Source organism: Callorhinus ursinus, unplaced genomic scaffold (assembly GCF_003265705.2).
Source record: "Callorhinus ursinus isolate GAN/ISIS: 27379988/994484 unplaced genomic scaffold, GSC_fseal_2.0 scaffold18, whole genome shotgun sequence".
Lineage (NCBI taxonomy): Eukaryota > Metazoa > Chordata > Mammalia > Carnivora > Otariidae > Callorhinus > Callorhinus ursinus.
Genome location: NW_027397080.1, coordinates 29,632,246 through 29,647,326, shown reverse-complemented (window position 1 = coordinate 29,647,326; position 15,081 = coordinate 29,632,246). Strand labels below are relative to the sequence as shown.

The window sequence follows — 15,081 nt, the reverse complement described above, 5'->3', positions numbered from 1 at the left end:
GACTATTTGAAAAATATATCTAGTAATACCTTGTCTATTATAAATTAAATCCTACCTGCAGAAGAAGTTAAGTCTACTAGAAAACATAAAGATGTTTTCTTTATAGCATTCTGGAAAAAATGTTGAGATTATTCTAAATGACCAATTGTGAAAATTTATTTTGGTGCTTTGGGAACTTCCGTTTTGTTTTTCCTGATTGTGATGTTATCGTTCCCCCATCTCCACACCCCAGCTTTACCTATCCGTTTTTAGCTGGCTTCTGACAGCACGTGACTTCTACCCTGATGGTTTGAGTTGCAAAAACTGGAACGAACGATCTCTTCCAGAGCTGTCTTGTTACCTGAAGACACCCCACAGGCACTTTGTAATCCAGGGCACCTTTTTTTTTTTTTTTTTTTTTTTTAAACTGTGTAAGTTTCCTGTGCTCCTTAAATGACCAAGCTGCTCAGTACAATGGGATGAAATTAGTAGGAAAGGGAATTTTTCAGATTTTCTAGTGGCTTTATAGAGCGTTCCCATTTCAACTTGCTGACATACAGATTGTCAGCTGTTGTTTATACCATCTTCTAGTTAATGTTATTAGTCTTAAATCCCAACCAACTCTCTAAATAAGTCGGTCAGTGAGTGTGTTGTGACATTTGTAGATGAGCTGTGCTGAGCAAATCTTGTATGGTGATAGCATGCTCTGGTGTTTATGGTAAACTTGTAAAAATAAATATGGGTGCCCTCGAGCTCTGGCATCATGCTCGTGTTTTCATTATACCACAAACGGAGGTAAGTCATTCTAGTCAAGTTTAGTTTTGCATATTCCACACTTAGCAGCTATCTCTTTGCTCTACGTAATTAAAGTTAATGTAGGGATAATAATATCCGTTACTGGTGTGTTTTTCTTTTCAAAATAAACAGGGAGAGATGGGAAGAATCAGATGGAGGTGGGAGAGTGGCTGTGAATAATTTTTTAAAATACTGATAGAGTTGAGAAAATAGTGGAACATTTAGTCCAGTTTCTTTACAGATTGTAGGTGCTTGGTCATCAGAAACATATTCATTGTTGAGATGTAGAGAATTCAGTTGACTAGAGCGAGGACCCCTGGGGACTCCTGTAGCAGGCTCAAAAATTGTGAGTTTCTATTGAGTCACTCGGAGTCTTGCCAGAGAATTAGGGCTCACCAGATCCTGTTACCTCTGGAAAATTCAGCTATGTCACGTTATGGTCAGCCTCGTTGGAGGACAGAGCCACACTCCGTGGTTGGCTACTAGACTCCTTTATAAACAAAACAGCTTTTCCTTGGGGAAGGTGGACATGCTTAGACATTCAGATTTAGCACTTCATTTTAACATGCCTCCTGTTCTTAATTTTTCCTAAGCTTATATTTCCAATTTCTTTTTTCTTACAGATCTTTATCCCCATTTTACAAGGCCTGGCTCTCGCTGCCAAAGAGTGCTCCCTCGATAGTGACTACTTTAAGTACCCCCTCATGGTAAACCTCTCTTCGTTTTCTTTAAGCCACTCACCAGACGCTTTCTTCCAGATGATTGTAGCACACACTTTTCTTTCAGGTGATCAACCTTGTTTTCACACTTAAAACCTGAAAGCATTTTGTTGGCCATGCAGTGTTTGGTGTGCAGTGAGATGTATCAGTGAAGAGAGGGAGGTAGCAGCCTAGGACATGATCCGCACACGCGAGCCCTTGGCAGGAGTCAGTGACGTAGGCCCTAAAATACACTTCACCTGACTGTGTAGCTTACGAAAATGTTGGCTCTCGGTCTATCCTTCTGATCTTCCTGGCAACAGGCATACCGTGATTGGAATGCAGTTCTGTTATTTAAAAAAAAAAAAAAAAGAACTATTACAAATGCAAGTAAAAAGGCATAGTTTTACTAGGAAAAGTAACCCAGCTTCATGCAGTGACAGAAAAATCTCAGAGTAGTTTTCTTGTTTCCCTTCCCCATTTCCTTTAAGCTTCCTATGGGAAACAGACCTGCTTAGCTCTTTCAGGCACCTACAGCAAGTGTAAATTGTGGGCAGACTTCCCCCTAGACTCTCACGGAGGGTCCTGACTGCTGTGAACACACTGGAACCAGAAAGAAAAGAAAAGACCCTTTTCTTTGTGAATTGGCTTCTTGAAAATTTGGGGAGAAAAATACTCTGACATATGACTAAATATTTTTCACTCTAGGATGTGAAGGAAAAAATATCAAAATACAAAATTCGCTAACTCTGTGAATAAATACAGTCTTATAAATTAAGGCCCTGGTTAAATTGATCTTTTTACTACAGTTGTTCCTTGTACTCATTCTACTGACTTAATTCCATCTTACCATTAAGTCAGTATCACTGAGGACCTCTTCTGTGCCAGACACTGGGGCTAATTAGACAAGGCACCTCTCTACAAGTTGCTCCTGACCCACTGCAAAACTCAAGTTTGCAACAGCGCAGATAATCACAGCATGATAAATGCTAACTCAGAGGTGTACATGAAGGATGCATGTCTCTATTTTAATCAATCAAAATGGAGCTAAGAGGCGAAGATACTGTGGGAAATTAGAAGGCGAAATAGCAATTCTTTTTAGAATAACTTTGAATGGATTTGTGTCAGGGCTCCTTCTACTGCCCATGTCATTTGGGTTCCAAATAAAATTCTGTTAATCCTTATGCATAATTCTGTCCGTGCCAGATAAAAGGAAGCGAAACCATCTGATTGTTTGAGTCCAGTGATGAAATATTCGAGTGCACATTCATTCTCAGCGGTTGATGTAAATGTTCCTTCACAGAATGGTTAGCTTTTCCGTTGCGGTCTGAACTGGCTCGATGTCTCAGTAAGGAGCATTCAGTGTCAGATATCAACAAAATGTTCCTCGTGCTCAAAAGACAAAGGCCTCCATTATGACAGACAATAGTTTTGTTTTATACCATTATTGATGCTTGTACAGCCGAGAGAGCGCTGTGTGAGGAAGGACAATGGGAGCAGGAAGAGGAAGACCACTGGAGCTGCAATCAGAAACAATCGTGATTGTTCTCTGGCTCCGTGCCTCCCAAGGTTGCCATGCCCTGGAATCACCTGGGGATCTTTAAAAAACACCCGGTACCTGGCTCCCACACATTGTGATTCCGCTGGCCGCGGGTATGGTGAGGATGGGGCCTGGCGCTGGGTTTTTCCACCTCCCCTGGTGATCCTAACGTGCAGCACCGTTTGGGAACCCCTGCCCTCTGCAGCAAGAGCTTTTCCTTCTCAGTGGCACCTCAGAGACCTGTCAGTGCCTACACGCATTGCCTCAGAAGCAGCTTCCGCTGGCTGGCTCGGGAACTTTGGTAGCCATGTTCAAATCACAGGAAATGAAGCTCACTGTTAAAATAGTGTTTGGCTGGAATACGCCGGCTATGTTAAACTGTTTATGTCCCTAAAACCTACTTTTCCTGATTCTCTAATGTGAGAATGATTGCAGCTCCAAAGGAAAATGTTGGGAGTTCTCAAAATTATCCGAGATCTTGAAGCCAACTAATGCTTTTAAATATGTTCTGAATTTGGTAGCTTATTAGATGGTAATGATTTATAGTCCTATTTAGCACTGGCAAGACTAGCCATCTCAAGTTTATGAAGCATATCTTTTTTTTTTTTTTTTGACATGGAAAGATGTTAAGTGAAAAAATCACTTTATATACACACTGATTTCAATGTGTACAGGCACAAAAATTATGGCTGGAAAGCTGTTAACTAAGATGTCAATAGAGGTTAATCTCTTCGGGTAAAGTTTATGAGTGATTCTTAGTTTCATTTTGTATTTCTGTTTTATCTGAAGTTTTTTACAACATGCAGGTATTAGCTTACTCATCAGAAAAACAGTGAAGCTCTTAGTGTTTTGGAAGGAATGCAGATGTATTTAAAGCAGCATTAGAGCTGTTCCTTGATACTACACATGGCATTCAGTTTAAGATGGAATACATATAAATGACACTTTTCTGCGGGGTGCCTGGGTGTCTCAGTCGGTGAAGCATCTGTCTTCGGCTCAGGTCACGATCCTGGGGTCCTGGGATCGAGCCCTGCATGGGGCTCCCTGCTCAGCAAGGAGTCTGCTTCTCCCTCTCCCTCTGCCCCTCCCCCCTGCTTGTTCTCTCTCTGTCTCAAATAAATAAATCTTTTTTAAAAAATGACACTTTTCTGATCTTATTTCTAGGCTTTAGGTGAGCTTTGCGAAACCAAGTTTGGGAAGACACACCCTGTGTGCAATTTGGTGAGTGCCTCCCTGATGGACTTGCACATGTTCAATGAACGTGTAACTCCGAAGATAACCCTTAAGTAACATTATATGGAAAAAAAAATTCTCTTAGAGGACATTTAGATTAGATGTAGGTAACATGTCTGGGTGGCTCTCAATAGTTAAATTGTTTAACCCTATATGTTATTTACTTTCTTCCATGATTTTTGTATAAGTATCGTGCAATGAGGAAAACAAATCCTATGGAAAAATTTACCTGAGTCCTTTGATAGTGTAAAAATAGTTCATCTGAACTCTATAAAAGAGCTTCTCGAAACATAAAAATCAAAAGACTATCCTGTGAAAATGTAGAGGAGTTGGAGGCTTTTCTGCCTCCATATGAGATGAGAAAATACCAACAGGGATCCTAGCACATTTGTGAGCTTTGGGTTGTTGTGTGTTAACTGTCAGCCATGGTACCGGAGGCTGGGACCCAGCTGGACAGGTTAGCTGTTGAGAACTCCGTTCATTACATTTTCCCCTGACTTGCCGACGTAGCAGCTTGACTTGCCTCTTCCATTCTTTGCGTAGGTGGCTTCTTTGCCGTTGTGGTTGCCTAAATCCTTAAGCCCTGGCTCTGGGCGGGAGCTGCAGAGACTCTCCTATTTGGGGGCTTTCTTCAGCTTCTCAGTCTTTGCAGAAGATGATGTAAGTACAGTGGCCATTTGTACTTTGCTGCTCTGATGTTCAGATTCCTTCCTAAATGTGCATATATCGATGGAATTTTTCCCTTCTTTTCCCAGGCTAAGGTGGTTGAAAAATATTTCTCAGGGCCTGCCATTACCCTGGAGAACACTCGCGTGGTCAGCCAATCACTGCAGCATTACTTGGAGCTGGGAAGGGTAGGTGTTTGGAAAATGAATTCAAAGGACAAGTGATAGAGAGGCTGTATATAAGTAACCAGTGTCTTGAGTAATAACTGCCACAACAGTAGTATGTAGCATCACTGGGGACTGGTTCTGAGGTTAGTGGCCACGCTCTCTCTCCAGCCTGCTCGTAGGCCTTTAAAACACGAGAGTGAACGAGCGCTGTTAGTTTGCACGTACTCCTTGATGACTCGTGTGTCTCAAGTGTAGATTAGTATGTCTTCAGTTCTGAGATTTTTCGGCAGCAAAATTAGAGGCTAATGATAGCATAATTAAGGTAATTTTGATCCTGTCCCTAAAAGGCAATAGCAAAGGCTATTTTATTAAAACTCTAACTACTTGCCTCCTCCAGCCCACCATCTGCTTTCACGCGAATTGTCTTGACACAGTTGAATTTGGACACTTCTGTTCCTCTTGTAGTCAGGTTCTCTTAAAATGAGCGGAAGGAGAGGAGAGAAAGGGGAAAGAAGCCCAGCTGTTCTTGAGGTCAAAAGGAATCATTTTTTTAAAGTCAAGCCTTAATTTCTCTTTTCTTCCTTTCTAAAATAAATTCCAGCAAGAGCTATTCAAGATTCTGCATAGTATTCTGTTAAACGGTGAGACCCGTGAGGCTGCTCTTAGTTACATGGCAGCTGTCGTCAATGCCAACATGAAGAAAGCACAGATGCAGGTAGGATTCATAAAGACCACTTTTATTGATTCGCTAAATTCATTCATCTAACTTGTCTTCACTCAGTATCTACCAGGCATTGTTCTAGGAAATGGTGACATGGTATTGAGCAGGGTAGTAAAACTTCCTTCCTTTGTGCAGCTTATGTTCCATAGGCTCAATGAGTAGGGATATAAATATATTATTTCAGGCAGTTGTAGAATCTGTGAAGCAAATAAAGCAAGGTAGAGGACACAGGAGTAACCATGGAGGTACCAGAAGGAAGGTATGGGAGTTTCGATCAGCGGTAGGGTAGACACCTTTAAGGAGGTGACGTTTCATCAGAAACCGAGCTGATGTGAAAGTCAGCCATTTCAAGGCTGGGAAGAGAATTTTCTAGACCTGTGTAAGGCACCAAGGTGGGAATGATCTAACTTTGGAACAAGCCCCACATGCAGACTTCAGTGGCTGGAGAGTAGCGTACGGGAAGGAGAATGGCGGGTCACGGGCTAGCAGGGCGGGCAGAGGCTCCATCAGGCTGGGGCTGACGTGGTAAGAACTGTAATGGGACGCCCCTGGAGGTTTTTCAGCAAGGAAACCACCAAATGTGCTGTGTGGAAAATGGACTAAAGTGGGAGGAGGGACAGAAGCAGACCCGAGGAGACCAGTTACAAGGTTATAAGTGTATCAGGTCTGGTGAGGAGCCTGGTGGCCTGGACTACTGTGCAAGGGTAGAGAAGTTAAAAGGGCATCCATCCTTCCTATATTATTAATAAGTAATGATTGAATGATGTGACATTTCTACTGAGAAGAAGAAAAAAGGTCTAGAGAAGAGTATGGCCCGCATGAGACTACCTGGGTTTCCTGTTGTGGTCCCACCGTTTACTAATGGTGGGACCTTAGACATTTATTTCTCTGTGCCTCGGTTTCCTAAGCGCCAAATGGGGATAATAATGGTTCCTGACGGTGGGTTTACTATCCGTAAGGCTGTTAGGACAGTGCCTGTTGTTAACTACCGTTACTAATAATTGTCACGTTGTTAATACAGGACCTCACTAATGATGTCAGCCAGAGAAACTGTTAGTCAAATGGTACTGAGTGAAACCAGGGTTTTGAATCTCTTGAGGGGGAATAAAGAAGAGAAAGGAAGGAACATTTATTGTGTTTCTGCCTTAATTGATTTTGAAGATCTTAAGCATGTCATTTAACTCTCTGAGCCTTAGTTTCCCCCTCTATGAAATGTGAATAGCAGTATCACTGACTTCCAAGGGCTCTTCTGAAGATTCAGTGAATGTATAAAATGCTTCACATAGGATTAATACTCCACAAAGAGCACCTGCTGATAAAATGACAATGGTGATGATATATGTCCTCTCACTGACTTTGGGATGAACGTCTGGTTTCCTTCCTTACAAAGTTGTGCCAAAATTTCCATTTAAATCGTTATTTTAAATACCTTTTTTTCATATTCTGCAGACAGATGATAGATTGGTATCTACAGATGGATTCATGCTGAATTTCCTTTGGGTGCTGCAGCAGCTAAGTACAAAGATCAAGTTAGAGACGGTGGATCCCACATATATATTCCACCCAAGGTGTCGGATTACTCTTCCTAATGACGAGACGAGAGTGAACGCGACGATGGAGGACGTGAATGACTGGCTGGCTGAACTCTGTGAGTGACATTGCTCATTGTGAGGTCATTAAAACGCTGCCCTTTTATTTAAAAACTTCTTGTAAATTTATTTTATTTGGATGCTAGTGATTACTCACAAATTGTTGTTTCCTCTCCAGAAAATGAATTTATGAGCCAGAGATACACAATAAAAATTAACACAGTAAAAATCTTCTTATTTGGCTTGGCCAAAGTCAAATAGATACATAGAACAAGTGGAAGGAAATATACCCACTTAGAGTAAAACAAAACAAAAACAAAAACAAAACCCAAAAAGAAATATAATAAAAACAATAGCAGAGACTTATGATAGAGATTTTTATATACCAATTAAAGTTCTCATGAAATATTTCATAAATCTTGATGCTGTGTTGGTATTTAAAATACGAATATTTTAAAGGTGTAACAGTTGTTGATCTTTTTCCTTTCTGTGTTATAAAACATGTTAATAACAGACATCAAAACCCTATGGCATTTATTTTTTAAATATTATAAAATCATTCATGGAATAGGATAGAGATTCCATGCTTACCTGTCAGTATCATAATCAGATGCGTGCACACGTTCCAGAGAAACATGTAAACTATAATAGGAACTAAGTATCTGATGAACAATAAAGTTATTATTTGATTAGTGTGATTTGAATTAGTCCCTGGTATCGTCTTGGAATCATATCATGGATTCCAGAAGAATCAAAGGGTTAAACATTTAAAAAATATATATATGTGTATACACACACACACACACACACACACACACACACACACACACAAAATAAACATAAAACGTGAAAAAAACAAACAGGATTTGACCCACCCATGAAGGAAACAGAAATTTATAATGGTTTAAGAGACGAAGCATATCATCAGAGACAATATGTATATACAGTATCTTAATAGATAAATATGCTTTTTGTAGAATGAGACAAAATGAATATGTAAAACTTAAAAATGGGGCAAAATATATGTCATACGTTTGATAGAATCATGCCTTTCAAAATGTAGAACTGTTATAAATGTATAAGGCCCAGACTAAATTCTACCAAGAGATAGTTTTATTTTGGGGAAAGAAATGTAGGCAGTATATATCATAGAAAATAAAATATACTTGTTGGAAAAAATATACATACTAATAGGAATTAGATACAAATTGGAAATTCAGGTTACTGTTGTATATGTGTAAATTATCCAAAAACAGGGATGTCTGGCTGGCTCAGTCAGTGGAGCTTGTGACTCTTGATCTCAGGGTTGTGAGTTTGAGCCCCACATTGGGCATAGGGATTACTTAAAAATAAAATATTTAAAAATAAATCGATAATCCAGAAACAAACTGATAAGATAGAATATAAGTTTGTGAGGAAATAGATGGCATTTACTCAATTTATTTAATGAATTCTGATTTATACCAAAATTATAACACTGTCATTCTCAATAATTTTACATTTTAGAACATGCTCCCAGTGCTGGGAGTGGGGTGAGGGAGTAATTTTTCATACGTAGATCTTCCAAGCACTGTTTATAATAGAGAAAAATTAGAAATGACAAACATGGGGCGCTTGGGTGGCTCAGTTGGTTAAGCGACTGCCTTCGGCTCAGGTCATGATCCTGGAGTCCCTGGATCGAGTCCCACATCGGACTCCCTGCTCGGCAGGGAGTCTGCTTCTCCCTCTGACCCTCCCCCCATCTCATGTGCTTTCTCTCTCATTCTCTCTTTCTCTCTCAAATAAATAAATAAAATCTTTAAAAGAAAAAAAATGACAAACATGCCCACAGTAGGGAAATGTCTTTGGAATCTGTAGATTATTAACATAGTCTAATAACATTTTGAGATTCAAGGTGATGTTTCAATGACCTGTGTTGAATTATAGGAATGGTTATATAAAATACATCAGGAAGGCATATAACAACAGATTGTTGATGTACATCTGTACAAACACTTAATCAGATGGGGCAGGATACCTAGTCATTAAATGGAGCTCATAGGAATTCTGTCCTAAGCAGGACAGAACATATAAGCAGGACATAACTACTAGTCTATATTTTTTTAATTTTTTTTTAAGATTTTATTTATTTATTTGACAGAGAGAGAGAGAGCACACAAGCAGGGGGAGCAGCAGAGGGAGAGGGAGAAGCAGGCTCCCCGCCGTGCAGGGAACCCGACATGGGGCTTGATCCCAGGGCCCTGGGATCATGACCTGAGCCGAAGCAGACGCTTAACCGACTGAGCCACCCAGGCGCCCCTAGTCTGTATTTTTTAAAAAACATGCTTAAACTTCTTGAAAACTCAAGGGTAATTCTGTCTTAATTGTGCTTTTTTCTCCTGATTTAGTCTTGTTAGAGACTTTAGGGAATCATGTTATTTTTCCTAGATGGAGATCAGCCTCCATTTTCTGAGCCGAAATTCCCTACAGAATGCTTTTTTCTTACCCTGCACGCCCACCACCTCTCCATTCTGCCAAGCTGCCGTCGCTACATCCGCAGACTCCGGGCCATCCGGGAGCTCAACAGGTATGTGTGTGACTCCATGTCCTGGGATTGCCTGAGGTACCACTTGTTCTCACAAAGCAAGCAGTTCCATTGTGACCAGTGGATTCGAATGTGGGGAGTAAATATGTTGCAGTGAACCATCTGCTTCTCCTTCCCTGTCCATGATCCTCAGTTGACCAGAGTTCTTTATGTGGCAGAGTGACCCAACCTTGGTTTCTGAGAGTTCTCAATCCCTCAGTATGTGGTTACTAAACTTCCATTAACATTTTCCCCTGAGCATGGTATTGACCAGGAGCCACTTTAAAGGATCTTCCAGGTTCCAGACATTCTCCTCCTTCCCTGGACTCTGAAACAGTAACTCTAGTTTCCCTTGATAATCAAGATCATTGACTCCTGCCATCATGGAATTCCCTTTTTTGCATGTTGTCTGGTGGCATAAGGAACCCACAATGGCTGGATAATAGCCTGAGTTTCCAATGCACCATTGTTGTGTTTCTTAGTCTAAGCATTTTTCCCCGTGTACCAACACCTCCAAATAAACAAATCACAGGAACAGGAAGCAAACACATAGTGTGGCCACTGCGTTTGGTCCGGGACCTGCAGACACGTCTGACTATGAGAAAAAGGATGTCATGTCTGCATCTATAACTCTATCTCTGTGTATCTATCTTGCTAATCACCTGTTAATGCCGATGGTTACTCTGGAGATGCTTTAAGATTTTCTTTCTACACATATTCGTGTTGTTGGTAAATGAAGTCAGTTTTCTTTCTTATACGTTTTTCTGTGCCTTAGTATCCTGGCTATAATTTTTAGTACAATCTTGAACAGAGGCAGCTTTCTTGAAATTTTTCTATTGTTTCCAATTCAATAGTAGGGGAAAGTTGTTTTTTATAACTTCTGTTACCAGATGAAGAACATTTCCCATTATTCCTAGTATTTTAAAAGTTTTATTCCTAACAGAAGTTGCATTTTATTAAATGCTTTTTCCACAGCTGTTAAAGAGATCAGAAATTTTTTTCTCTTCTATTCTGTTAATGTGGTTGAATTACATCAACTAGGTTTTTTTTTTTTTATGTCAACTAGTTTTCTGATATTAAACTAGTCTTTCAGGGGCGCCTGGGTGGCTCAGTCATTAAGCGTCTGCCTTTACCTCAGGTCATGATCCCAGGGTCCTGGGATCGAGCCCCGCATCAGGCTCCCTGCTCGGCGGGAAGCCTGCTTCTCCCTCTCCCACTCCCCCTGCTTGTGTTCCCTCTCTCGCTGTGTCTCGCTCTGTCAAATGAATCCATAAAATCTTTAAAAAATAAAAAAATAAAAAATAAATAAACGAGTTTCATTCCTGGAATAAACTCAGCTTTTATGTTATTGCTTTTATAACTCATTGGATATTCAGTTGGCTATACTCTGTTTAGGATTTTTGAGTCTCTGTTCAAAAGAAAGATTGACCTATAATTTTCATTTCTTGTTAAGTCTTCCTCAGATTTTGGTATCATACTTGCCATATAGAATGAGTTGGAGACGATTCTCTCTTTTTATGCTCTTTGGAAGAGTTTATTATATAACAGTTTTGTTATTTCTTTCTTAAGTGTTTGGAAACCTTCATTGATGAAGCTGTCTGGGCTTAGTTTTTTCATTACAGGAAAGCTTTTAATTATGTGTTTTAGTCAATTATTAGATATATGATTATTTACACTTTTATTTCATCTTGTGTCAGTATTTCTATGACATCTAAAGTTTCAAAATTTCTAGGCCTAAAGTTGTTCATAATATCTTCTTTTTATCGTTTTAATGTCTGCAGGGTCTTCATTATTTCCTTCTACTTTCTCTTAGTTTAAATTTGCTTTTTTGTTGATATTTCTCTTGCCTCTTTTTTTTTAATTTTTTATTGTTATGTTAATCATCATATATTACATCATTAGTTTTTGATGTAGTGTTCCATGATTCATTGTTTGTGCATAACACCCAGTGCTCCATGCAGAACGTGCCCTCTTTAATACCCATCACCAGGCTAACCCATCCCCCTACCCTCCTCCCCTCTAGAACCCTCAGTTTGTTTTTCAGAGTCCATCGTCTCTCATGGTTCATCTCCCCCTCCAACTTACTCCCCTTCATTCTTCCCCTCCTGCTATCTTCTTCTTTTTCTTTTTTCTTAACATATGTTGCATTATTTGTTTCAGAAGTATAGATCCGTGATTCAGTAGTCTTGCACAATTCACAGCGTTCACCATAGCACATACCCTCCCCAATGTCTATCACCCAGCCACCCCATCCCTCCCACCCCCCACCACTCCAGCAACCCTCAGTTTGTTTCCTGAGATTAAGAATTCCTCATATCAGTGAGGTCATATGATACATGTCTTTCTCTGATTGACTTATTTCACTCAGCATAACACCCTCCGGTTCCATCCATGTCGTTGCAAATGGCAAGATCTCATTCCTTTCGATGGCTGCATAATATTCCATTGTGTATATATACCACCTCTTCTTTATCCATTCATCTGTCGATGGACATCTTGGCTCTTTCCACGGTTTGGCTATTGTGGACATTGCTGCTGTAAACATTGGGGTGCACGTACCCCTTCGGATCCCTACATTTGTATCTTTGGGGTAAATACCCAGTAGTGCAATTGCTGCATCGAATGGTAGCTCTATTTTCAACTGTTTGAGGAACCTCCATACTGTTTTCGAGAGGGGTTGCACCAGCTTGCATTCCCACCAACAGTGTAGGAGGGTTCCCCTTTCTCCACATCCCCGCCAACATCTGTCGTTTCCTGACTTGTTAATTTTAGCCATTCTGACGGGTGTGAGGTGGTATGTCCTTGAGGTTTTGATTTGGATTTCCCTGATGCTGAGCGATGTTGAGCACATTTTCATGTGTCTGTTGGCCATTTGGATGTCTTCTTTGGAAAAATGTCTGTTCATGTCTTCTGCCCATTTCTCGATTGGATTATTTGTTCTTTGGGTGTTGAGTTTGATAAGTTCTTTATAGATTTTGGATACTAGCCCTTTATCTGATATGTCATTTGCAAATATTTTCTCCCATTCTGTCGGTTGTCTTTTGGTTTTGTGGACTGTTTCTTTTGCTGTGCAAAAGCTTTTTATCTTGATGAAATCCCAATAGTTCATTTTTGCCCTGGCTTCCCTTGCCTTTGGCGATGTTTCTAGGAAGAAGTTGCTGTGGCTGAGGTCGAAGAGCTTGCTACCTGTGTTCTCCTTTAGGATTTTGATGGACTCCTGTCTCACGGTTAGGTCTTTCAACCATTTGGAGTCTGTTTTTGTGTGTGGTGTAAGGAAATGGTCCAGTTTCATTCTTCTGCATGTGGCTGTCCAATTTTCCCAACACCATTTGTTGAAGAGACTGTCTTTTTGCCACTGGACATTCTTTCCTGCTTTGTCAAAGATAAGTTGACCATAGAGTTGAGGGTCCATTTCTGGGCTCTCGATTCTGTTCCATTGATCTATGTGTCTGGTTTTGTGCCAGTATCATACTGTCTTGATGATGACAGCTTTGTAATAGAGCTGGAAGTCCAGAATTGTGATGCCACCAGCTTTGCTTTTCTTTTTCAACATTCCTCTGGCTATTCGGGGTCTCTTCTGGTTCCATACAAATTTTAGGATTATTTGTTCCATTTCTTTGAAAAAAGTGGATGGTATTTTGATGGGGATTGCATTGAATGTGTAGATTGCTCTAGGTAGCATTGACATCTTCACAATGTTGGTTCTCCCAATCCATGAGCAAGGAACGTTTTTCCATTTCTTTGTGTCTTCTTCAGTTTCTTTCATGAGTATTTTATAGTTTTCTGAGTACAGATCCTTTGCCTCTTTGGTTAGATTTATTCCTAGGTATCTTATGGTTTGGGGTGCAATTGTAAATGGGATCGACGCCTTGATTTGTCTCTCTTCTGTCTTGTTGTTGGTGTATAGGAATGCCACTGATTTCTGTGCATTGATTTTATATCCTGCTACTTGACTGAATTCCTGTATGAGTTCTAGCAGTTTTGGGGTGGAGTCTTTTGGGTTTTCCACATACAGTATCATATCATCTGCAAAGAGTGAGAGTTTGACTTCCTCTTTGCCGATTTGGATGCCTTTGATTTCTTTTTGTTGTCTGATTGCTGTGGCTAGGACTTCTAATACTATGTTGAAGAGCAGTGGTGAGAGTGGACATCCCTGCCGCGTTCCTGACCTTAGGGGAAAAGCTCTCAGCTTTTCCCCATTGAGAATGATATTCGCTGTAGGTTTTTCATAGATGGCTTTTATGATATTGAGGTATGTACCCTCTATCCCTATACTCTGAAGAGTTTTGATCAAGAAAGGTTGCTGTACTTTGTCAAATGCTTTTTCTGCATCTATTGAGAGGATCATATGATTCTTGTCCTTTCTTTTGTTAATGTATTGTATCACGTTGATTGATTTGCGGATGTTGAACCATCCTTGCAGCCCAGGGATAAATCCCACTTGATCGTGGTGAATAATCCTTTTAATGTACTGTTGGATCCTATTGGCTAGTATTTTGGTGAGAATTTTTGCATCCATGTTCATCAAGGATATTGGTCTGTAATTCTCCTTTTTGATGGGGTCTTTGGTTTTGGGATCAAGGTAATGGTGGCCTCATAAAACGAGTTTGGAAGTTTTCCTTCCATTTCTATTTTTTGGAACAGTTTCAGGAGAATAGGTATTAATTCTTCTTTAAATGTCTGATAGAAGTCCCCTGGGAAGCCATCTGGCCCTGGGCTTTTGTTTCTTGGGAGATTTTTTGATGACTGCTTCAATTTCCTTAGTGGCTATAGGTCTGTTCAGGTTTTCTATTTCTTCCTGGTTCAGTTTTGGTAGTTGATACATCTCTAGGAATGCACCCATTTCTTCCAGGTTATCTAATTTGCTGGCATAGAGTTGCTCATAATATGTTCTTATAATTGTTTGTATTTCTTTGGTGTTGGTTGTGATCTCTCCTCTTTCATTCATGATTTTGTGGATTTGGGTCATTTCTCTTTTCTTTTTGGTAAGTCTGGCCAGGGGTTTATCAATCTTGTTAATTCTTTCAAAGAACCAGCTCCTAGTTTCGTTGATCTGTTCTACTGTTCTTTTGGTTTCTAGTTCATTGATTTCTGCTCTGATCTTTATGATTTCACTTCTCCTGCTGGGTT

The 15,081-nt window shown here is 40.1% G+C and overlaps 1 protein-coding gene across 3 annotated transcripts in view; it reads left to right on the top strand.

The window, feature by feature from the left end:
* UBE4B (ubiquitination factor E4B) overlaps window positions 1-15,081 on the top strand; it is a 128,750-nt gene that overhangs the window by 79,612 nt on the left and 34,057 nt on the right. For all 3 annotated transcript variants that reach the window (XM_025855681.2, XM_073903367.1, XM_073903366.1), the window contains 7 exons: window positions 1,398-1,481; window positions 4,177-4,233; window positions 4,789-4,905; window positions 5,001-5,099; window positions 5,680-5,793; window positions 7,249-7,447; window positions 9,816-9,954. In XM_025855681.2, coding sequence (XP_025711466.1) covers window positions 1,398-1,481; window positions 4,177-4,233; window positions 4,789-4,905; window positions 5,001-5,099; window positions 5,680-5,793; window positions 7,249-7,447; window positions 9,816-9,954 — 809 coding nt within the window. The remainder of the gene's footprint in view (window positions 1-1,397; window positions 1,482-4,176; window positions 4,234-4,788; window positions 4,906-5,000; window positions 5,100-5,679; window positions 5,794-7,248; window positions 7,448-9,815; window positions 9,955-15,081) is intronic.